Here is a 24,239-nt window from a genome sequence, read left to right on the forward strand (position 1 = left end):
TCCTTTTATTTAAAATGAATCTCTGGGTTATTTGTGGGGCCTGCCTGGTGTTTTTACATGAGTGGAATGTGTGCTTTGATTTAAAATGCATCTCTGGGTTATTTGTGGGGCATAGGAATTCGTTAATTTTTCCCCTTCAAAATATAGTCTGGCACCCCACAAGGTCTGAGGGACAGTGGGCCGGCCCCTGCTGAAAAAGTTTGCTGACCCCTGTTCTGCACAGATCAGCATCTGAAGTTGTGGCAGTCTTATTATTATTATTTTTATAAGATGTGACCAGTCCTATGCATGCTACTTATGCGCTCTTAATGTGTCATTTGGCCCCAAGACAAGCCTGATCCAGAAAGGGAGATCTTCAAATGTGTGTGGTGTTCATCTGAGCCACCTAAACTTGATGGAAGTGACTTATGCAGAAGATACGGAATTTCCCCTTCATTGGCATTATTTTGCCACCCCTGAGAAGTGTGATGACCTGAAATGGGACCAGCTTCTCTCAAGGGAACACCCTTACACCACCTGCCGAAGGCCTTTGTAAGGGAAGCACTGATACAAGGTGCTCATTTACCAAATCCACCTGACATTTTATTTGCATCTCATTATTTGTACAGAAGCAGAGGTCACTTCCAAATGAATAAGAATGCCAATAAAATATTATTTTACATATTTCTATATTTGCCTATGTTTCAAAAATACTCTGCATTAATCAACATAATTCAGGATTTATTGGGAGGGGTTTTTCCCCCATATATATATTTACACATATATATTTATAACACCTGAAGATATCTGCATAGTCATATGAACGTTTTGTGGTTGTTGTCTTAAATGAAGTCATCATGGAGTGGTAGGCATTTTTTTTTCCAATCACAGTACATGCAAGGTGCTCAGCCCAGAAGCATTTCTCACTTGGCTTACAATAGCATGACGCTCTTATGTTTTGAGCAGCAACAACTATAAAGTTGTTCTGGTGCTAAAGCATTCCCATTAAGCAAAAAACAAATTTTCCTCAAGCTAAGACCATGGATTCTTTTCTCTTCCCCCACCCACCCTGCCTGATTGAAATAGATTCTTGGTTGAGATGAACTTGAAGTGAAGCTGTGGCGGCTTAACATAAGGTGAGCAGGATTTGGCTGGTATTTTTGTTTCTTTTTCAAAATGGCATCATTCCTTGGGGAATGTCTCCATAGGATGCTATCCTAGATCCCTGGCTCCTTAACCATCCCTTTGCTCCCATAGGAAAAGTTGGAGCTTTGGGAATATAGGGTGATGGGTTGGATCCAAAGAAGCTTTTCCATGGATGGAAAAAGTCCTTCCATTCAAAGGAAAAGACTATGGCCCAGAGGAGGTTTTCATTCATGGAAGGATTGGAGATAATCTTCAGCAGTTTCTTTTTCACCTTCAGCCTCCCATCCATTTGTTTCAAGAAGCATAAAGGGCTGCAGGATAAAAGGGGGGAAATATGTCTTTCCTCACTCCTTCTATTAAAATTATGGATCTCCATTCCCAGATCATCAGATCCAACCCATCCTAGCAGCAGCAGTAGCAGCAGCAGATCAAGCAGTACTCAGAGCAAAACATACACCTCCATCCTAATTTCTTCCCTCAGAACATGAATGGGAAGGAAGCTGCCATTTTACATCAATGGTCCTTCCAAGAAGAAAATGTTGTCTTGTGCTCTGAAGTACTGACTTTTGAGAAATGGCTGCTCCTGCTGCCCCCCGCCCCCACCTTTTCCTGCCCTCCCCCTTTTGGTCATTATAAAGTAGTTAAGTTATATTTCATCACATGGGAGCCCCTGGCCTACAGGAGAAAAAAGTGCTTTTGCTTCAGCTGACTGGTGAGCGTGCCAGCTACTATCCCATATGTTTGTACTCAGATCTGTCTCGTGGGATTTGGACTTGACTAGCGGTCATTTTGAGGTGGAGATGGTAAACGCCGAGAGTGATCACAATAACAAGTCCCAAGATCAAGCCCAGAATGAGAGGAAGGGTTTCTTCCAACTGTTCTCTTTGGTCTACTGGGCACTTATGTTCTGCAATATAAATGAACAGAAAACAGGGAGGGGCAGCGAGACAGAGAGAGAGTTATTTTCTGTACCAGTAAACATGAGCTTATATGAAACAAAATGTACTCTTTCCCATACAACGAGCTCAAGGCAGCACATACAATATTCCCACAATAGCCCTGTGACATAAGCCAGACTGAATAGAAAAATATGGCCCAGAGTCACCCTGTGAGCTTCATGGTTAAGTGAGAAATTGGACAGTTTGGAGAACATAGGTATAATCCTTCTGGATCAGAACACTGGTCCATCTAGTCAAGCATCCTGTTTCCTGCAATGGTCATGATGGCTCCAGGAAGTTCACATGCATGAGGGAATGTCAGAGCAGACTGGGTGTCAGGGACTGGACACCATCAGAGGACTGGTTGAAACTGCTTCCCCCTCCTCCTGAACCTTCCAGAGAAGAGGAAGACAGTATAGATTTACAGTAGTGGTTTGCAGATAGTCACGGCTCAGAGGTAGATGAGGGGCAAAGTTGGGAAATAATGGGAGCAGAGGCGGGGGAAGAAGAGCCAGAGCAGCTGGCTGACAAGCTATCCAGACCCTCCTTCTCCCAGATCCCGGCAAACATTGAAAGTAGGGCAGCAAAGGGCTCGGAGGCAAATGGCCCTAAGAGGCCACCATAAGGTGGCTGCTGCTGCTGACGTTTGAGGAGAGAAGGAGGGTGAAGCTTACTCAGAGCAACGCCATTACTCCAAGAGGCTACATTTCCAAGCCTCTCTCTGTGAATATTGAATAAAAGACATTGGTACAAGCTTTCCTTGTCTAACTATTCCTGGCAGCCTACGGTGGGGGGATTAGATTCCCTGACACCTGACACTGGGGGAAGGCATTGATTAAAAAGATCCATGGCCTTCCAGTTCCCCAACATGTCACTGAAACAGGGAGAAACATATGCCAGTCCTGGAACTGCTGTATGTATTTTCCCTTCCATTGGAAACAATGGGAAGGAAATCATTTAATGGGCAGCCCTGAACAGAACAAAGTAATGCAAAAATGCTTCTCCCACTCATCCTGCTGGTGTGGTCTTGCCAGTCCCCCAACATGCCACTGTTGCTGCAGTCATTGTTGACAGTACTGAGCTAGGACTGGAAAGGGGTAACCAAAATGATCAAGAAACTGGAGTGCTTTCCCTTTGAAATTGACATAGTTTGTAATTTTATCATTAAGGAAAAACAGGCGACCAAGGTCAGATGTGCATAAAATCCGAAATAGTGCACAAGAGGCCTTAACCCTAGTCTTCAGTCTTCGCATTAACCCTTGGGGTCACTGAGTTAAACTGATGAGCAGTAGTTTCAGAGCAGAAAGTAGAAATAACTTATTTTTGCAACACTTAATTAATTTGTGGAATTCACTGCCAGGAGATATAGTACAGTGGTACCTCAGGTTACATACGCTTCAGGTTACATACTCTTAAGGTTACAGACTCCGCTAACCCAGAAATATTACCTCAGGTTAAGAACTTTGCTTCAGGATGAGAACAGAAATTGTGCTCTGGTGGCACGGCAGCAGTAGGAGGCCCCATTAGCTAAAGTGGTGCTTCAGGTTAAGAACAGTTTCAGGTTAAGAACAGACCTCCAGAACGAATTAAGTACTTAACCCGAGGTACCACTGTAATGGTGATTGGCCCAGACAGCTTTAAAAAGAGGATGGACTTTTAAAAAATTAAAAGGATTTATATACCATCTAATTATCAAGACCTTTAAGCAGTTGACATAAAACAATATAAAATATTCATTAAAAACAAGTCAACCTATAACTTATCAAAACACAGTATACATAATCTTGTTGGTTTTTTAAAGGAAGAAATATACATGAGAAAACTAAATGTTCAGATTAGATGGATAGGTCTGGCAGTGGCTATTTGCCATGATAGATAAAATGAATATCTGTGTTGAGAGTTGAGTACTTCTGAATACCCATTGCTATGGGTCAAAATAAGGAAGGGTTCTTGCCCTCATTTCCTACACCTGGGATTCCCAGAAGCCATTGGTTGGCTGCTATTGGACAGTGGATGCTGGACTAACAGGACCCTTGGGTTAATGCAACAGGGTCCTTCTTATGTTTTGTTTCTACCTGTGCATATACGACTTTGACACTCATATGCCAACAATTAACAAATTTCCACCTCCATATATATAATCACGTGGAAATCCAGAACATTTCGTAAACCTGAAACCTTCCACTTTTTTTCTGCCATGAGTAGTTTATGACAAAAGGAGTACAGTCATACCTCGGGTTAAAGTAGCTTCGGGTTGAGCGTTTTTGGGTTGCTCTCTGCGGCGACCCGGAAGTAACTGAATGCATTACTTCCGGGTTTCGCCGCTCACGCATGCACAGACACTCAAAACGATGTCATGCACATGCGTAGACGCTGCGAATCGCGACCCACACACATGCAGATGTGGGTTGCGTTCACTTCAGGATGCGAACGGGGTTCCGGAACAGACCCCGTTCGCATCCAGAGGTGCCACTGTATCTACAATATCTATTCTATAAGAAAGGCGGTTGGCTAAAGACATTGGTAATGGTTTACTGCTCAGAAAATTTAGAGCAGGACTGAAGAAGGTGAAGCAAAGGATTTGGACGTTGCCCTTTTGGCTGTGGCATTTTGCCAAAATAGTGATTGGTTATGAGAAGTGAGCAATATAGAATCCTCGGTCACAGCCACAAAGCACTTTCAGCTATGAATGGAAAACTAAGGGCGGGGGAATCATGTTAAAAATTATCCACGTTAAACAGAAAAGCAGGTTGTAGAATGTAGGACAGTCTAAGCCCTTGCAATGGGTTTTGGGGACACAAAAGACCAGGTGCCAACCCCCTGCTTATTCAGCTGCTCCCCCCCCCCCAGCAGTTTCAGAATTCTTCACTGTTGAAACTTGCTTCCATACAGCCCAGTGATTGGCACTATTGCTCCAACAAAAAAAGTTAGAAGTAAATAAGTAGCAGCATGTCTTCACCTGCCTCCTTCTCCAGGAATAATTATAGTATTGTCCTTAACCTAATGCATCTTCAGGACCAGGCAACTCCTTAGCTCTTATCTTCCTAGCCGTTATAGCATTTGTATATATTTATGCCATTTATTTTTATAAATTAAGAACCTGTAACACTTAAGTGAACACTTGTTTGTGCCCACAAATGATTTTATTTGTGAGTCATGGTTCTTGATGGGAAAAGCATCCATTATAGGATAATAATGGGATGGGGAAAATCTGCTTATCCCAAGCTGGAGGAATGCTATTCTTAGCCTTAGTCTGAGATTCCGGACAGGATAACTTATTCTTTCAAAAATATTAATAAAGAAGGTGTGTTGTGTCCCTTCTCCATCCCAGCTTTCCATGGAAACTGCCTGCTTTGCTGGTCAAGTGCTGCCACCTCATCTTTCCAAATGGTACCCAAACATCTGCCAGCACCCACAAGACCCTTACCTTCACTGAAGGTGAAATCAGAGCTGATGTCAAAGGGCTGAAGGCGGACCTCCGACAGCAAGAGAACTACAGATTTTTGATGGTCACTGGAGGTCAGGGTGATTGTCTGCTGAGCTTGGCATTCGTAAGACTTCCCAGCTGGGGTAACTAAAGCAGAAAGATGGCGTGTGGTAGATGTGTGTTTCCCGGCTGCCAAAAAGAGAGAAATGTCAATGGATGAGAACCACTCCTAAGGCTTGGGATCCTCAGTATTGCCTATTTGAAGAGGCAATAACTCCCCTGCTTTCACTGACCAGACTTAAGCCTGTTACCACCATCAGCCATTTTTCCCCATTCCACTGGTGGAACACTGCTAGGGGACCATCTCAGTGATGCAAGTGTCGTCCCACTTGCATTATCTTCCTGTCTGCTGACAGAGGAGCAGTTGTGTGCCAAGGCCCTATGACCCACAGTTCCCTAGTGATTAATAAACACATGGACAGGAGCATTTTGGTTTATGGGATCAAATAGGCTACAACTTGGTTGGTTACAGATGTGAGCGGTTTGGCTTAGGCATTGGGTGGTGCCAGGCTATATTTTGACTCCTGCCTGTCTTCAGGGAGTCCATCTAAGGGTAAACCACCAACAGGGGAAGCCCTATGACTTACATCAAATAAGGGCACCCCAAGTGATCCCTGTTGGGGTCATGGCCCTAGCCCACGTCTGGGCATCGGACAGAATCCATACCCCGGATCCCTTTAACAGGATACCCTTAATGAGGAGGGGCAGGCAGAGGCTACAACCTCCCCATCCAACTGAACAAAGGACCACCACAAAAGGTGTGTGGACTTAAGCAACTTCCAGTGGTCCCTTGGTCAGCTTTCTGATGGGGCATGGACTGCATCCTTAGTTGCCGTCTTCAAACCTGGATTCCACCCACACAATTCATATTGGTCAGGCCAGCTTAATAGCCAGAAAATCTTGCTTTCCCTGAGCTGGCTGAGGACAGAGGCAGGGCTCTCTCATCCACTTAACAGTGCATTGGTTTCGTGTATTCTTTACACTCTGGTGAGACCCAAAATTCCTATGACTTTCTAGATTTGTGGAAAAGGCAAGAACCCTTTCTAGGACATTTATGGTACAGGCCTTGTTATTGTCAATGATGGTGAATTGGGAGGGGGTGGAGGTTAAGAATGAAGAAATATCCATGTGCAGAATTGCCAACATGTGGGGAATTGTGGAGAAAGAACCCCCTTTGTCAGAATATTTATAAATCATCATAAAGTGTGTATGTGTCCATATACCCCATTGGGGTCCTTTGCACTTGGAAGACTAATGTGCTTTTGCTATGGCAGCAACTATGATTATTATGCTAAAGAATACCAACTATTAAGCAGATATGCAGCTTCACCAGAAGAGATGTGTTGGCAACATCTTTCTCTTATTAGGTTCATCTCTACAAATGCAGCATATCACTCGATTTTCTTTCTTATTTTCATTGCTGAAGGCATCCCCACAGCATCACTCAAAGTGCCATCACTCGTGCTGTGTCCCCTGAGGACTATTCTATTTGTATCTTCCCCAGGGCAGCATTTTAGCCTCGGACATGCCCTGTGAGATAAGATTGAGAGGGTGTGTGACTTGCCCAAGGCCACTCAGTAGGCATTGCAGCTGAGGCAGGATTTGAACATGGGATCTGCACACCCAATATCCATCACATTAGCCATTTGCGACACTGGTTCTCATAGCACAGCACTCTGAGCAAAACTGTACATAAATAATAATCAGGGATAATATTCCAAAATAAGACCTGACACATATACAGATTTGTAAATGTGCTTAATTTTAAGTAAGAATAATGACAGTGAAATGTGCATGATGCTCATATGATTAAAGTAAGTCCATAAATCTTAATAAGTAGGGCTGAAATCCAAAAATAAAGAAAAATGAGTATTGAAATTAATGGCACATAACTGCTTAACCTATGCACCTATGTCCCACTGAACTGCTTTCTCTGGATTGAACCCTATAGCTGCAATCCTATGCTCATTTACTTGGGAGTATGATTCTTTTGAAGTCAATGAGACTTACTTTTAAGTAGGAACATCTAAGATTGCTCTTCAAACCTTCAAAAATTAAATCTTTTTTTTAAAAAAACCCACAGCTAATCTATGTTTGCATGTGATGACAATTCCCAGTAAATTTATTAGTGCAGAGGCAAGGTGGATTTTCAAACCCTTTTGAAAATCAATCATGATTTCCCTCCTATACTTTATTTTAAAATGAATATGACTTTCAGCACAATTTATACTTAGGAAGGAGATAAATAAAACTTTGGCTTCAAATTTCTGAATATCAGGAAATATTCAAAAGCGATGAAATTTATGAACACTGGATGTGACTTTTGTTTGCTTCAATGCGACAAAAGGGGGGGGATCCCAGGATGGGGGAAGCCACAGACAATCTCTTGCAGAACATCATGCACTGCAGATATACACAACAACAAATAGAGGCAGCAGGAAAACATCTAAGATCAGGTTGAGAGAGTAATGCTAGAAAATGAGACAAAATCATCTTCAACAGACAAACTACACCAATGAAGCAAAAAGCTGCCCACATCTTCTAGGGCATTTGGATGGATTCAGGATGAAGCAATCACCACCACCATTTCAGTGAAGGGAAAACTGAGGTGGCTTCGGTTTTTTAAAAAAAGAGCATTTAGAAAGAACAGTCCCAAAGCCCAAGCAATAACAAGAAAAAAAATAGGAGCTGGTTTTGTTATTTACATTTGAAGACAGGTTTAGGAGCCCAGTCTCTACGTTCTGAAGTGCTTGCAATAAGAGCATGAAATTCACCCATACCTGCAAACCTGATTCTGTAAAACTCAAAAATACTTTACACGCGAAGCCTAAACTATAGGTACAAAAGACAAATCATATAGGCAGCAAATCCTTCTACTAAAGCTTTCACCGGATCACCTTTACCAATGGAGACCAGTACCAATGGAGACCAGTGTTTATTTGTGAGTTAAGAGCACATTTCATTTTCTTAATAATATTCCCCCCCCCGCTGTTTTAGTTCCGGCATGTTGCTGTAAATAACCGATGTGGTCTTTTTTTCCTGCGACGAGTAGTAGCATGTAGCTTTTGGTTTTTAATTTACCATTTTGCACTTTCTTGTTAACACGCCAGAAAGACAACTCTATCGGAGGGTTTTTTGTATTTACATTTAATTAATTTATTGCTTTGGTCTTCAGAGAAACCATTGTAACTAGCCCTATCTGTTGAAAGGTTCGCATAGACCAGGCTTACAGCCCGATGGGAAGAACGTTTCCTTACAAAGCGAGTCTTACTGAGTTCAGTTTGATCGCAGCAGCACAACGCAATCCTAGGCAATGATAACTCAGTAGACTCCCTTGAGTTGAGCAGGACTTACTCCCAGGTGAATAGGCATCGGATTGCACCCGCGTTTCTTTGTAACGTGTCGGGCCACCCCTTCGTTTCAAAAGGCTCCGAACTGACAGAAATCGGCTTGTAATCGGCAATCTCAAACTGTCGAATCCTTCATTCTTGAAAAGCGTGGCCTTGTTCGCCGTTTCGAGGCGGCCCAAAGGCAGAAGAAGGACGCCTCTTGAAATAAGTCGATTTTGCGCACAGGGAAGGGACCTACCTTCCAGGAGGGCGCTGAGAAACAAGGCAGGCGGGCGGGGGGGGGGAGAGAGAAGGCGGGGATCCAGCGCCTAAATCCACCCGAATCCGGGCATGTGTTCAATCCACCCAAGGGAAGGAGGGTGGTTTGAGGTGAAGGGATGCAGTTTTTATCCGCAGTGCGGGTTTGGGGGTGTAGAGGAATCTAGCCTAAGGTAGGCAAAGCGGACAAAAAACCGGAGAGAAGCGACGCTCCGTGTGAAAGCAGAGCGAGCTGGCACAATGACGCACAGGCCGGGGACGCAATCCCGACTTGAAGAGCCCACGAAACCAAGCCTGCATTTCGCTGTGTTGTGCTCTATGCTGTGTCCTCACACCCTAGCCCAGACCCCCCCCCCCGCTTTTCCAAGGAAGGTGATGGAGAACTCCAGGTCGCCTTCTTCCTCTCCTGACCTGCTGCCACCAAACAACCCCTCTCTGTAGATTTTCCTAGGCCTGCCTCTCTCTCTCTCTCTCTCTCTCTCTCTCTCTCTCTCTCTCTCTCTCTCTCATAGCACATCAGGACTTACGGTTAACCGCGTCCTTGAAGTAGGTGCGCTCAGAGCTGTCGTAGACGAACTGGACTTTGTTCATTTTCCACCAGGCCTCGGGCCCTGTGCTGGTGTTGCGACCCTCCTGTCGATTTCGGGGTGGAGGAGACCGGGGGAAGGGAAGAGAGGGGGATAGAGAGGAAAGACAAACGGTTGATATTAAGGAAGCATCCCCTTGGGACCCTCCGCATCCCGTTTCGGCCTGGTGAGAACTTTGGTTGAGCTTTGGGAACCCTGCGCCCTCCCAATAAATAAAAATGCTGCTCGATTTCTCAGATCTGTCATGGCATGAAAGAACTTAGAAGCTACGGGGAAAGAACCGCTTCGTGGGCCTTTAGTAAGGATACTGTACGAACTAGAAAAATAAAAGACAATGCCATCCTGGTGTTTTTTGACCCCCCCGTGTTCTCTGCCTCTCATTTTCTCTCTCACGCTCACCCCTGTATTTACTTCCGTCTCTCACCCCCACTCCTTTGACTCTTCCCGAGTTTCTGGGCTCCTACGCGGGTGACCCTGCGGTCGCCATTATTTACCTTGACAAAGTAAAGTCGCAGCGTGTAAGCTTTGTCTATCCAAAAAATCTGGAGCTCGGCTTCGTTGCTGCCGCATTTCCCCTGCTCTTCTGCTCCCCGGGAAAGCGGGATGTAGGCTTGCTCTGTGATCAGCTGGACACAAGGGCACAACAGGCTCAGTCAACGGAGAAGTCCAACGACCTCCCCCCACCCCCGAAATCCAACGACCTCCCCCCCCGAAAAACCCCTTTATTAAGGATTTCATCCGAGGCAAAAGGCTCTCAAAGAGACTGTCAAGGGAAACGTGGACGAGTCGCCACCCCCCTTTTCCCGATGCTCTATAACAACAACCCACAACAGATGGAATGAATACAGGTGTGTGCAGGATCATAGAAATGAGCGGATTTCTCTGTTCACAGCCAGGTAGAACAATTGCCCATAATCTCTCCTCCACCACCCGCCTCCCCGTCCCGGAGGATCAAGATGGGCAGCTAGATATGGTCGGATCTCTTTTCCACTCCCATATGAAAAAGCAAGTTTTATGCACTTATAAAAGCATTAAACCCAAGAATCCCCAGCAATAGATAGGAGCCAGCATTCCTTGGGGTGGGAGAGCGAGAGAGCGGGGGCGTTTATTCTCCGAGTACAATCTTTTCTCATTCCAAGCTTAACTACTTGCAAATTCGGTGTGGGTTGTTTTTTTAATTTTCTTCTTGTGTGTGGTGAGCTGGGGTTCTGCATTACCTTAGCAACATCAGGCAAGAACTAAGGCGAACCATGCTTGGGATCCTCATATTCTAGATTATTCCTGCTTCTCCCTCCCTCTCAGTCACACAGTATTTCAAATCAACAAACATTTCAGAAATACTAAAGCTAAACCTTCCCGCTCTTTTATTGGATGACAAAATGCACAAAGTTGGTGGAGTCGGTGTGCGTGCGTGTTTGGAGAGAGATGGGGCAAGCGAGAACTCGCGCGCAAGATCCTTACATCTACATAATTGCTGGCCCACACGTCATAGGGAACGATGAACTTCGCCGCGAATTCCGCCATAAGACAGGTCGTTCCATTTTCGCGAACTACAAAAATAGCCTTTTCGGGATTCGAAGACAGGCCGGAGAGGTTCTCCACTTCTTGTTCTGCCCCGCTGCCGGCCACTGCGTTTTATATATAAGAGATCACAGTCAGGAGGGGGCATGGTTTTCAGGTTTAAGCTGCGAACCTATACGCATTTGTTAGCGACCAAGACCTATTCAACTCAATCAGGCATTCTTCTGAGAAGGATTGCACTCTCCGTCACAAAGCTTTATTGAAAACGGGAGTTTCTTATCAGCGGTCAGTTTTGGTCTGATTATGTGGGTAGGAAACTACCTGTCTTTCTTAACTGCACGGCATTTCCCATCGAAAGCCCAGCCCTCTGATCGACATATCCTTCCCAGTAAGACCGAGGAGAGTTCATAGTCATCTCCCCACAACCAACCGCAAGACATGCAGGGCTGCCTTATGGCTGTTTCCCATTTCTCAGACGGTCCTCAAAGCAGGTATGCTAGTGATGCGCAGCCTAAATAGACAGACTCGCCAGAGGAAAGTAGCGCTGGTCGTCCGCCACCCGCATGGGAAAAGCAGGCATTGATACTCACATAAAAATAGAAGCAGTACAGGGAGTCTTAGGCTGGATGAGGAGGTCTCGCGCCTTCTCAGATCCATGCTTCCAAAGCAGAGCCCGCGAAGATGAAGCTGGGGGTTTTTTTTGGCAGGGTGGGAGCTGCTCCTGGAAGAGTCTTTCCTCTTCGCTCGCTTCGCTTCCTGTAGTGTTGCTTGCGCGGAGGCGAATGCACTCCGATCACTTTCCTAAGCTCGAGTAATACGAGCTGCGGGAGGCAGGGTGTACGTGGAAGGCCGGCGGGAGCTGTCCAAAGTAACCTAGTGCTGAAGTGCCTGGTACTTCACGCTCTCCTCAGCTATGCTGCTGCAGCGTCGGAGAGCGAATACTGTAGAGGAGGGTCGCGAGAGAGCTGTCCAAAGTAACTTAGTGCTGAAGTGCCGCCGTTGGTACGCTTTCCTCAGCTATGATGTTGCAGTGTCGGAGAGCGAATAGCCGAAGGTCGGAGGGAGCTGTCCAAACTAGCTGCCGATCGCAAATCGACGTATAGGAGGGAACTCGATAATTTCCTTGCGGTACTCACCTAAGACCGTAAAAAAAGAGCTGTTGTTGTGTCGCTGTTTCCGATTCCACCACCCCCTCCAATATTTACATTCTTTGGGCAGTTCAGCCTTATATTGTCGAAGCCCAACAGCCTTTCCTCCTCCCCGACATCCCTTTTCCAGAGGCAATGCCTCTTTTATTGATTTCACACCCTAGCGAGGCGAAGTTAAAGCGCTCTCCCGTTCCATGATCCTGTTTAGACGTGGTGGAGGAGGTGGCGGCGCTTTCCCTACAAAACAATTAAAGCGCTGCTTCTGGCGTGCTAGGCTCGGAAGTCGTCAGCTGACATCGACGGAGTCAAATATACCCTTAGAAAGGGGTCGAGGCATCGATGAAGCGTGTTTATTGTAGCCACAAGTAACGATTGCTGCAGTCTCATAATCGGTGGGGATTTCGTGGCCGAGGAGAGGACAGCAAGTTATCATTAACCTCTATTGTTAAGCCTGCTTGGCTTGATAGCTAGCTTGCTAGAATATCTGGCAATGCAGAAAATGAATACTTATGAAACAGGGAAAGACTGAACGACTAGCAAAGGCGTGAGGTGGGGCATTGGGGGGGGGGAGGCCCTGAGAAAATAATACCTCACTCAAGTGAAACCAACCGGAGCAAGTAAACTTTCCTTTCAACCTCATTGTCTCTCACAGGCACACACAGAGGGAAGGAATGCACCCTTACCGTTAACTCCTCAAATAGTTTACCCATATTGACAGGACAAACTCATCCGTAGGTGGATTTTATGAAATTAACTTGATTCCTCAAACAATTTCCTAGAGTCACGTGATACTACTTTGCACTGCCTTTTGAAATGTCTTTCTGACTGGTTGTCATTAAGGGGAGTTCTTCTATACAGGTTGCAATAAGTGGTGGATTACATAATAGAGGCCAAGCAAGTCAATCCACCTGCAGTAGACTGGCTTCCACCTTTTGGCTTGATTCCATGTGACCACCGCCATTTTCTGATGGTGGTTGACAGAAGCCTGGAGATCATCCAGACTGTGGAGTGTGTGCTAAGATGAGAAACATGAAAAGGTTTGCTCTGTGGAGCACTTGACATGGGATGTCAGTTTTAATCAGACCGCTTCACAATGTGTGGCCTGACAGGCTCTCTTATACCCCAGCCTTCTCAACACCCCTGAAAAGCACATTCTATAAGGTCTCATGGACCCTCTTTTAAAGACCCTGTGTAGGCTCATGGCATTTTTTTTTTTTTTTTTGCTACTATACCTTTATAGTCATAGTAAATATTTCAACACTTTACGTACCAACAGTTACTTATTTATATCAAAGACATACAGCTGGACTTCTAGTAATTTATTTCACTTCCAATGGAAGGCTTGGCGTTAAATGTAAAATGCAGTAGATCTAAACGCAACTTTCCATAAATGGAGTTGTGTTAAGGTCACAACCCTGTGCACATTTTACCTGGGAGTAAGCACCAGTGAATTCAATATTACATGATTCTCAGTAGAAATGTGTAGATTGCACTGTAAAATCTCAGTGAAACTAGAAGTGTCCCCAACACACGAAATATACTAGGGAAACCATAACTTTTTAAAAATGTTGATTTAAACAATAAATAATGTTGATATATATAGAGAGAGATTTATAAGTCCAAAAAGCAGCATTTAGTGTTAGGGAATTGCATTTTTAAAAAATGAAACAACCAGACATTTGTTGGAGTTGAATCACTGAATTGATTCATTGCCATTCTACTGCAGACACTAACTTGAAGCTGCCATCTCAATCTACTGCTTTAGTGTACCAGCTGCAGAAGATCATCCCATCCAAATTACATGAATTTTCAAGCTCATTGATCCCTTCCCTAAAAATATATTGGACCAAAATTAGTTACCACAGTAACAAAGGAGGTAAATTAACCATTAATTAATTACTCTGCTGCATCTAATCAGATCCTTGTGTGATGTATGTTTTCATTACTGTGTGGAAAAGCTGCACATTTCAGGAAAGAAGTGACCCATTGGAACCAGCTCCCACATAATTATTTATTTGTTATCGCCAGTATTTATAGACTGCGTTTTGCCATAGAAAGTCACAAAGTGGTTTATGCAGCAAGTAAAATAAATAAATCAATGAAACAAAATAAAATATTTTAAACGAACAAAATCCACAGATAAAATCTCAAATCTGACAAATAGGCATAGTGTATAATAGGCATTCTGATATGACGCATGTACAGGAACATAGAATAGGTGCCTTCTGGTTATTTTTTGCTTTCTCATGCTGCGCATCTGTCTAGTGCACTCATCTTTCATGGCAAAAGCTGAACCAAGAACATTTAAAACTTAATTCTGCATGAAGGATTTCCCATAACCTAAGAGATCGTTTAGCAGTAACACATCAAACGTGCTTGAAGATTAAAACACTGAAACCAGCAAGGCCTAATGAAGAAAAGAGAAAACCTCCTATTGATGGCAGTGTGCTAAATCGGGAGTCTACTTTAATCGTTGTCCACATGTTTTGGTTGTGGTGGTGTTAGTAGATTGAGATGACATTGTTTAAACCATGCCAATTTGTACATCAAATGGACAAGAAGGAAATAAAGCATGGCAAAATATGACTGAGCACCATGGGTTTTCTCATTCTTTGTCAAGTACTCAGTTTGTGCATTAGTAGAATAACGGCATACCCTCCAACATTTCTCCGATGAAAATAGGACGTCCTATTCCATAATGATAATTTTACTATTTATACCCTACACATCTTACTGGGTTGTAAAACATGATAAAATATTAAACATTAAAAACCTTTCCTATACAGGATCACCTTCAGATGGCTCGGGGGTCAGATAACTCCATACCCTCCAACATCTCTCCAATGAAAATGGGGACATCCTAAGGAAAAGTAGGACATTGCAGGGTCAAATCCGAAACTGGGATGGCTTTTCTAAATCACACTTGCAAGGTCTGTAACAGCAACCATTATTAACACAACCATTTAACATATGGATGACGGGGGCTGCACAATCCTATATAGTTACCCAATATTAAGACAAGCCAACTGAATACCCAGAGGCTTACTTCTGAGTAGAAATGCATAAAATTGTACTATAAGGCTGAAATCTGATATTCACTTTCCTGGAAGCCAGCTGTGTTGAACTAAATGGTACAGTTGTACCTTGGTTCTCGAATGCCTTGGTACTCGTATGTTTTGGCTCCCAAATGACAAAAACACAGAAGTGTTCTGGTTTTCAAACATTCCCTGGAAGCCAAATGTCTGACGCGGCTTCTGTGGCTTCCAATTGAGTGCAGGAAGCCTTGGTTTTCGAATGATTCCGGGAGTCGAACAGACTCCCAGAATGGATTAAGTTGGACAACCAAGGTACCATTGTATTTACTTCTGAGCCCAAATGCCTTGGATTGCTGTGTAAGCATCAACCTTTCAGCCTCTTGGGATGGAGTTTGGTGACTCAGTTTCACTGAAAACCAAACAGGGAAAACTAAGCAATAGCCTATCTGTCAGAGGTTAAACAACAACAACAACAATCTTTATTACGGTCCAGGGACCCAACAAATCATTACAAAGCAATACACAATTCATACAGCCTACCTCCACGTTAAACAATAAAACGTTAAGCACTTTTTGAGCCTTTGAAATGTTTCACACACATTGCATAGTTTCTTTAAAGCAACTCTTCTCATCCTCACTTTTGTATCCTAAGCCCAAAGAAGCTCATAGCAGTATATGTGATGTTCTCTCTTATCATCAATACAAGTCTCTAAGGTAGTTTGGGATATGAGAGAGAGTGGCTAGTCCATTGAGTTTCATGGCTGAGGTGGGATGCAGGGTTCCACTGCCATCCATGACTTGATAGTGGATGGAGGACTTGACCTGGCATGTGTAACAGAGACTTGGTTGGATGAAGCAGATGGGCCTGTCCTTGACACTGCTTTTCCACCAGGTTTCTCTTATGCACAGCAACCCAGGCCTTGTGGGCGGGGAGGGGGGGTTGAAGTGATTTTTAGGAAGTCATTAGTTTGCACCAGGCGTCTTGGTCTTGAAAGACCTACACTGGCTCCCAGTACGTTTCCGAGCACAATTCAAAGTGTTGGTGCTGACCTTCAAAGCCCTAAATGGCCTCGGTCCAGTATACCTGAAGGAGCATCTCCACCCCCATCGTTCTGCCCAGACACTGAGGTCCAGCACCAAGGGTCTTCTGGCGGTTCCTTCCCTGTGAGAAGCCAAGTTACAGGGAACCAGGCAGAGGGCCTTCTTGGTAGTGGCACCTGCCCTGTGGAACGCCCTCCCACCAGATGTCAAAGAGAAAAACAACTACTGTACCAGACTTTTAGAAGACATCTGAAGCCAGCGCTGTTTAGGGAAGCTTTTAATGTTTAATAGATTATTGTATTTTAATATTCTTTTGGAAGCCGCCCAGAGTGGCTGAGGAAACCCAGCCAGATGTGCGGGGTATAAATAATAAATTATTATTATATTATTATTCCTTGATCCTAATGTAGTGCAACATTCTGACCACTACACCATGCTGACCGACCCATCTTGAATCTGTTTACTGAAGACGACTTGTTTAGTCAACGCTGGCAGCATGGATTTGGTTTCATTGATGTGAAGATTAGCTGCATCCTGGGGAAATGTCCCTCAACACCTGTCTCACAGTAGAATAATGACGCAAGCCAGTCTTAAAGGCTTAAGCAAAGATATACAAATGGCTCTGTACTGCAGCCAAGTAACCTTGGATGCGTTCTGTGCTCTATGTACTGAGATTTCTGTGTAAGATAGAAGCTTAATGAGCATTGCTCATTGAAGAAAATCCAACCATTTAATTAATTGCAATGAGGGGAAAGGAAAAATAAATAAACCAGCAGTAAACTCATTTTCATTTCTGCTGGTGCTTTAAAGAAAGCCAATGGTCAAGATATTAAAGGTGGAAGAACTGAAAAGGCAAAATTGCCAAAGGTAACTAGACAAATATATGCACAGTCAATTTTATGAAAGTGAAGGGGACCATTCAAGTTCTTTTATGTCATAGTACTACAACCTTTCAAAAACCTGGCCTGGGCATCTTTGGTGTGGCTGCCACAACATGCCCCCCACTCACATTGTCATTTCAAGCAGATGCTGTCGTAGATACTACCATTCTCCGAATGAATCTAATTCCGTCAAGGGGAAGAAACAGACCAATAAAACAAGGCATTTTATGGCTCCGTTCAGTGCAGAGAATAAAAGGATCCAATGTCATCTGTCCACGGATCAGTAGATATTTTGCTTAAGAAAGGCATCTGTTTAATGTGTCGATTTAGCAGCAAGCACTAAAACTGGTGGAGGAGAGAAGTCAGCAGCAAGGCTCTATACCTGGGCGTAAGACTATGAGCTGGTTTTTGGAAGAAAAGGAAAACAAGAAAGGAACTCCCACATAACTTGATGAAATTATAAAGAGGCACACAAGGTTTGTGAGCTGTGAGTGGGGGCAGAGGCAGAAGTGAATGGATGCACTTTTTTTACAAAGCAATTCCCCCCCAAATTATGCATTTTGCATGCTATTTTCTCTATCTGCTTATCTATACACCCTTTATCCCAGTATATGCACTTCTATACATGCTACTTGGTTGGAGAATTGCACTGCAAATGCAGGGAAGAGTAAATTTCGAAGGATGGCTGCATTTTGGATCATGTGATGTCTCAGAAAGTGCAGATTAGGTAGTATCAGCTTTGAATACAAACTGAAATGAATGTCTTCCCATATCCCTGGAGATATATAGCCAAATGGAACTTCAGTATTGGTATTTGAGCACCCTTTCACTTATTTCCACCGCTGCAGTTCCTGCTGGTGCTCCTCCTTCAATCTTATGGAATGAATTATGAACTGAATTCTGTACGGAAGATCAGGTTGCTCTAATATCCAATGACACAATGTGACTAATGGGATGACTTTGCACTGTGATGTATAATGTGATAAACACCACCCGTGTTCAGTGATGCCATCTAGAAGAATTGGATGTCATTATGCGCTTATGCTACTTAAGAATTGATTACATTAGCGAGCGTAATTAGTTTTTAAACATGGAAGAACTTTGTGGATGGCTGCTGAAAAAGATCATCCAAAAAGAAGTAAACTCTTCTCTAAAAGAGAATATGGAGTAGAACATAACAGAACAAATTAGATTATGCTTTTCAGTAAATGTGTTACAATACACTTCTTACTGCTTCTCATACATTTACCCAAGATGATCTTCTCGCACGGATCATTTCTGCAACAGGCAGTCAAAAATCGAGAAACACATCTTCACACACTCTCCACTGCAAATTAGAGGGACGATCCTATGCACCCTGGAAGGATGGCTGAGAAGCTGAACGTTGCTGCAGGCCTCCCTTGCCTGAGAGTACGATTTGTGAGCAGCTGCCTCCTCAATGGAGCAACAGAAGTTCTGCCACTGTTCCCGCATAGTTGGTGATGATTCAAAGGCAGTAGTGCCAGCAATAGTGTGTGTTGGGTGCAGGTACGGGAAGGTCTTGGTACGGGAAGGTCTTCCAGAAAAGGCAATCAATCAATCAATCAATCAATCAATCAGTCAATCAATCAATCAGATAGCCTCAGAACTGGTTTATTTATTTTCTCTCCCATTAGTTTCAATGGAATGGGGGGGGGGACGTGAATACATATTGGAGGGTGGGCTGGAATTTTTTTTTAAAAAAAATAATATTTATTACTTTTCCAACAATTTAAACACTACCAAAAAAAAATGAACAATACAATACAATACAAATGCAATACAATACAAAAACACTACATAACACTAACATATTAAACTAACAAAACAAAACAAAAACAGTTTAAAACACATCAAACAATTTCAATATCTTATCTTTCATTCACTTATTTCAACGACCTCCTCACACCTCCCTTTTTGTATTCCACTTCTATTAATTGTTTCAGCAATTCCTTTCCATCTTCCTCTGTTTTCTATCGTATAATTATCTTAACATATTCTAACCTTATTTTTTCCTTTAATACTCTATTAATCTATTTATACTTAATTCCTTATAACATTTCTACTAAAGCCATATAACTTCATTCCAACATTTTTCTAACATTCATTAATTTTACAGTATTTCTGTAAATAGTCTTTAAACTTTTTCCAGTCTTCTTCCACCGACTCTTCTCCCTGGTCTCGGATTCTGCCAGTCATTTCAGCCAGTTCCATATAGTCCATCTGCCATTCTTCCCGGGTGGGTAAATCTTGTGTCTTCCAATACTTCGCGATGAGTATTCTTGCTGCTGTTGTTGCATACATAAAAAAAGTTCTATCCTTCTTTGGCACCAATTGGCCAACCATGCCCAGGAGAAAGGCCTCTGGTTTCTTCAGGAAGGTATACTTAAATACCTTTTTCATTTCGTTATAAATCATCTCCCAGAATGTCTTAATCCTTGGGCATGTCCACCAAAGGTGAAAGAATGTACCTTCAGTCTCATTACATTTCCAACATTTATTGTCGGGCAAATAGTAAATTTTTGCAAGCTTGACTGGTGTCATGTACCACCTATAAATCATTTTCATTAAGTTTTCTCTTAGGGCATTGCATGCCGTGAATTTCACACCTGTGGTCCATAACTGTTCCCAGTCAGCCATCATTATGTTATGTCCAACGTCTTGTGCCCATTTAATCATAGCTGATTTCACCATTTCATCCTGAGTGTTCCATTTCAACAGCAAGTTATACATTCTTGACAAATTCTTGATTTTGGAATCTAACAATTCTGTTTCCAATTTTGATTTTTCCACCTGGAAACCAACTTTTTTGTCCAAATTAAATGCCTCCATTATTTGGTAATAATGGAGCCAATCTCGCACTTTGTTTTTCAATTTTTCAAAGCTCTGCAATTTTATTATGTCTCCATCTTGTTCCAGAATTTCCCAATATTTCGGCCATTTGGCCTCCATATTGAGTTTTTCTGTGCCTTCGCTTCCATTGGTGACAACCATCTTGGGGTTTTCTTTCCTAACAAATCCTTATATCTTATCCAAACATTAAACAATGCTTTTCTAACAATATGATTTTTAAACGCTTTATGTGCTTTTACCTTATCGTACCACAAATATGCATGCCAGCCAAATGCATTATTGAAGCCTTCTAGATCCAACACGTCGGTGTTTTCAAGAAGCAGCCATTCTCTCAGCCAGCAAAAAGCAGCTGATTCATAATAAAGTTTAAGGTCTGGCAGGGCAAATCCACCTCTTTCTTTGGCATCAGTTAATATCTTAAATTTTATTCGAGGCTTCTTGCCCTGCCAAACAAATCTAGAAATATCTTTCTGCCACTTCTGGGCTGGAAAATTTGTCCCCTCCCCCCAATATTCCAGTGTGGCTATGTGTCATGGGCCAGGGATTGGCTTCACCTGCTGAGCAGCAGCCTGAAGGTGAAGTGACTTCACCTGCTTCTGATCAGCCTTCTTGCTCCTGATGAGAACCAGCTGGCTCCAGCTTTCTTAAGCAGGGTTTCCAGCTTCAGTCAGTTGCTGGAAACAACATTTGTAGTTCCTGACCAGACCTTGCTGCTTCTTGCTTCTCATAACCTTGGAACCTTGGCTTTCTTGACCCCCAGATTGTCTATGTGAAATGAGATACTCCTGACCTTAGGACTGGACTGGGCCTTGTATATGGTCTCTGCCTCCAGGCAAGTACCCCCCTGAGACTCAGCTGGTTGGCTGACTTCTACCTCCACTGAACTCTGCCATGGCTGGCAACACAGGAATACAACACTATGGGCTAAGAATACAGCAGAAGTTCCACCATGATGTTCTCCTTCCCAGGTAAAAGGAATTGCTCTGTCCATTAGTCAAGTGTAGCCTGATATTGATAGGTGTAGGACTATGGTTAAATTTACATGTGTGAGAAAGCTATTTCCCTCCAGTGGTATTTTCTTTGAGCTGTGAAAGAGCTTGGCACATTAGATTTTTAATCACTCTGCAACAGAAGAACAAGAAGGGAGCAGGCATAGGAAGGAGCGGTGTGTTCTCTTCCCCATCAAAGGACAAATGCCTAAAAACATCTGCCACATGGCAAGTGATTCATCTGACGATACTTGCCATGCAAGGACTGCCCCTGGCTCCATGCCACTGCAGTGCATGCCTGCCCAAGAAGAACCACTTACATGTATGCACCAGCTCTAACCCAAATAAACAGCTAGCCAAACTTCCCAACATGTAATCAAAAATGGCGGCTTTCTCCATCAAGCTTCGTTAATTCTCTTCTTCATTTTAAGACCATTCATATCTAATTAAACACAGTTGGTCCAGTAACATTGACTCCTCTCAAAAGGTGACATCACAGGCTTGTGGGTGATTTTTCTAGCTCTGTTAAATTTTTCACACGCCCTTGAACTGCACCTCCTAAAAATACTTCACCCAATGTGGAGTTTCCCATTTGAAGAGACAAATGTGGAAGAGGCAATATGCTGCCCACAGGGGGTGTCTTTCAGAATAGCAGCTTGTCTGCAGAACAGGTTTGAGGTCCCTGGAAAGAAAGAAAACAGCAGCCCTCATCCCTTTCCTCAGTTAACAGTTGCCGAATGCAGCAGTCGAAACAAAGGTTATTGGCTTCTATTGACAGAAAGATAGCCGTGATTTACAATGTAATTTCCAAACTTGATGGGGTGGAACTGAAGTCTCCAGGTCTTGTCAGGCTGGACAAATGGGAAAGAGAATGGCATTCTACACTAGCTGTGCCTCACTTTGGTACAGGACAAAGCCGTTTTTAAGATTCTAAGGCGATTTCTGTACACTGATTTCACCACTTAAGGATATTCCTGTGCTTGACAATATCACTGGACAAATATGGAAATCTTTGCTATGTAACAGCTAGTATGCAAAGAAAAGAAAGGGGGCAGTACTATTAAGGTGGCCTGACAATATGGAAAGAACAGAGACTTCCAGGGGAAATTGCCTTGATAATGTAAGCAGCAGAGCTTCTCTATTGGCAAATGGTGAGCTCTGTAAGATGTCGTAAGTATCAATGCAGGTAAAGATGACACACACCTCTGTGCTAGAATTCATACTGTGCCATGTAAGCCATCAATGGAACTCAGCTGGAAATTCATATTACTTACATGCAGAATGTCCCATGTTCAATTGCAGCTGTCTCTAGTTAAATTTAACATGGGATTTGGGTGCTCACTATCATATTACAACTACTATAAAGGGTATTAAACATAGAAATTGATCCTGGATAATTTCAGACTCATTGTTAAAACCGTGTTTATGGAAGACAATCTTACTCGGCTATGAGTGATCACCGAAGAAGAATTAGTTTAAGCATTGGATAGGCACAGTCTTGGTCAGAGGGGAGGTTGTAGCCTCTGCCAGGCCCCTCTGAAATGGGGTACCCCATTAAAGGGAACCACAGGAGATGCTTTTGTCTGACACCCAGGTGGGGGATGAGGGACCACAGCACTCCCCAAGTGCAGTCCAGTAAGGGAGTTACCCCTTGATGAAGGTCAGGGACTCCGTCATTTCTGGTTGACCCTAAAATTTATTCTGGCAGGGGGCCGGGAAGAGTGGGGTCTACCCAATGCCTATGCCAAACCTTTTACATCTGTAATCAGTAATGTTGTGGCCTGATTTCACCCAAATATTGGACTGAGGAGTAGCGGGGATGCCTTGCCATGCAATTCTGCATTCGAAGAAAATTCTGTTTCATCTTCTTTCCTGGTACCTCGGGATGCGTATTGCCGCTTCCACACATGTGCGTGATGAGCGGTGAAACCCGGAAGTAACACACTCTGTTACTTCCGGGTTGCCACGGAGCGCAACCCGAAAGCGCTCAACCTGAAGCACATTCAACCGAGGTGTGACTGTATTCTGCAAAATCCTTTAAAAATTCTACATACTACATAAAAACAAGCCGCCTCTATCAAGGATGTCTCCATCTCACTAAGCGCTGTGCACCAAATGTGCCCCCCCACAGTATCTGTCGGGGACTGGGCAGAGGAGGAATGGGGGAGACTACTTCCCCAGCCTGACCCTTCTAGAGAAGTAGGCAGTTCAGAATTACAACAGGGGTTTGAGGGAGGTCACAGTTCAGAGGAAGATGAGGGGGAAAGTTGGGAAATAATGGGAGAGGAGGATGAGGCAGAGCTGGAGCAGCTGGCTGACACATTATCACAGGAAAGCATTCCAGACCCACCATCTCCCAGAACCCGGCGAGCCTTAAAAGTAGGAGAGCAAAGAGCTTGGAAACTGATGGCCCTAAGAAGCAACCGTACGGGGGGTGGTGCTGTTGACGAATGAGGAAGTGGGAGAAAAAGGGGGGTGGAGATTTACTCAGGACAACACCATTATTCCAAGAAGCTGAATTCTCAAGCCTCTCTCTGTAAATATTGAATAAAAAGCAGATGGTAGGGACTTTTCCTTGTCTTATCCATTCTTGGCAACCTGCTGTGGGGGTTGGTTCCTCTGCCACCTGACAATATGTAAATCTGACCCTTGGGGCTGTCCCTCAAGCCCAAGCCCCCTCCTTAGGCCACACCCCTCAAGTGCTTTTGAATGGCTGGAATGGGTTGTTGAACTCGGATGATGTTTCCTGCTTTCCTGAATGAAGATTTGCATGTGTGGAGATGAGGAAACCTTAAGCTTTCCCATGCCTGGAATGTAAACCTATTGCACAAGGGTAAAATCCACACCTGTTGTTTCCATCCTGTGTGTGTTTCTGGAATCAACCCACTCCCTGGTATGTGGTTCCTGGTATGGTATCCTTCAGGGAATGCACCCCTTTGGCTAAAAAAACCCATCCCATACAAGTGCAGTTGTGGTTCTGATCCACACTATGTGTAGGTAGAACTCTT

At 43.7% G+C, this 24,239-nt stretch overlaps 1 protein-coding gene across 1 annotated transcript; it reads right to left on the reverse strand.

Annotated features, from left to right (window-relative positions):
* Window positions 1–699: 699 nt before the first annotated feature.
* On the reverse strand, window positions 700–12,691 carry LAMP5 (lysosomal associated membrane protein family member 5). Its single transcript, XM_053380654.1, has 6 exons — window positions 11,857–12,691; window positions 11,207–11,373; window positions 10,240–10,371; window positions 9,686–9,791; window positions 5,491–5,679; window positions 700–2,032 (listed from the first exon to the last, which is right to left on the reverse strand). Exons 1-6 carry the CDS (start codon window positions 11,921–11,923, stop codon window positions 1,854–1,856), a joined length of 840 nt encoding a protein of 279 aa, XP_053236629.1. The 5' UTR covers window positions 11,924–12,691; the 3' UTR covers window positions 700–1,853.
* Window positions 12,692–24,239: the final 11,548 nt, after the last annotated feature.

This window comes from Podarcis raffonei, chromosome 3 (genome assembly GCF_027172205.1).
Source record: "Podarcis raffonei isolate rPodRaf1 chromosome 3, rPodRaf1.pri, whole genome shotgun sequence".
Classification (NCBI taxonomy): Eukaryota; Metazoa; Chordata; class Lepidosauria; order Squamata; family Lacertidae; genus Podarcis; species Podarcis raffonei.

Bases quoted from the DNA above. Each gene is read 5' to 3' on its own strand.
- LAMP5 (XM_053380654.1), bottom strand. From the start codon at position 11,923: ATGGATCTGAGAAGGCGCGAGACCTCCTCATCCAGCCTAAGACTCCCT. The intron at 10,372-11,206 runs GTAAGGATCTTG...CCTTGTGTCCAG, and splicing joins GGGCCAGCAATTATGTAGAT to CTGATCACAGAGCAAGCCTA. The intron at 9,792-10,239 runs GTAAATAATGGC...CGAAATCGACAG, and splicing joins TGCGACTTTACTTTGTCAAG to GAGGGTCGCAACACCAGCAC.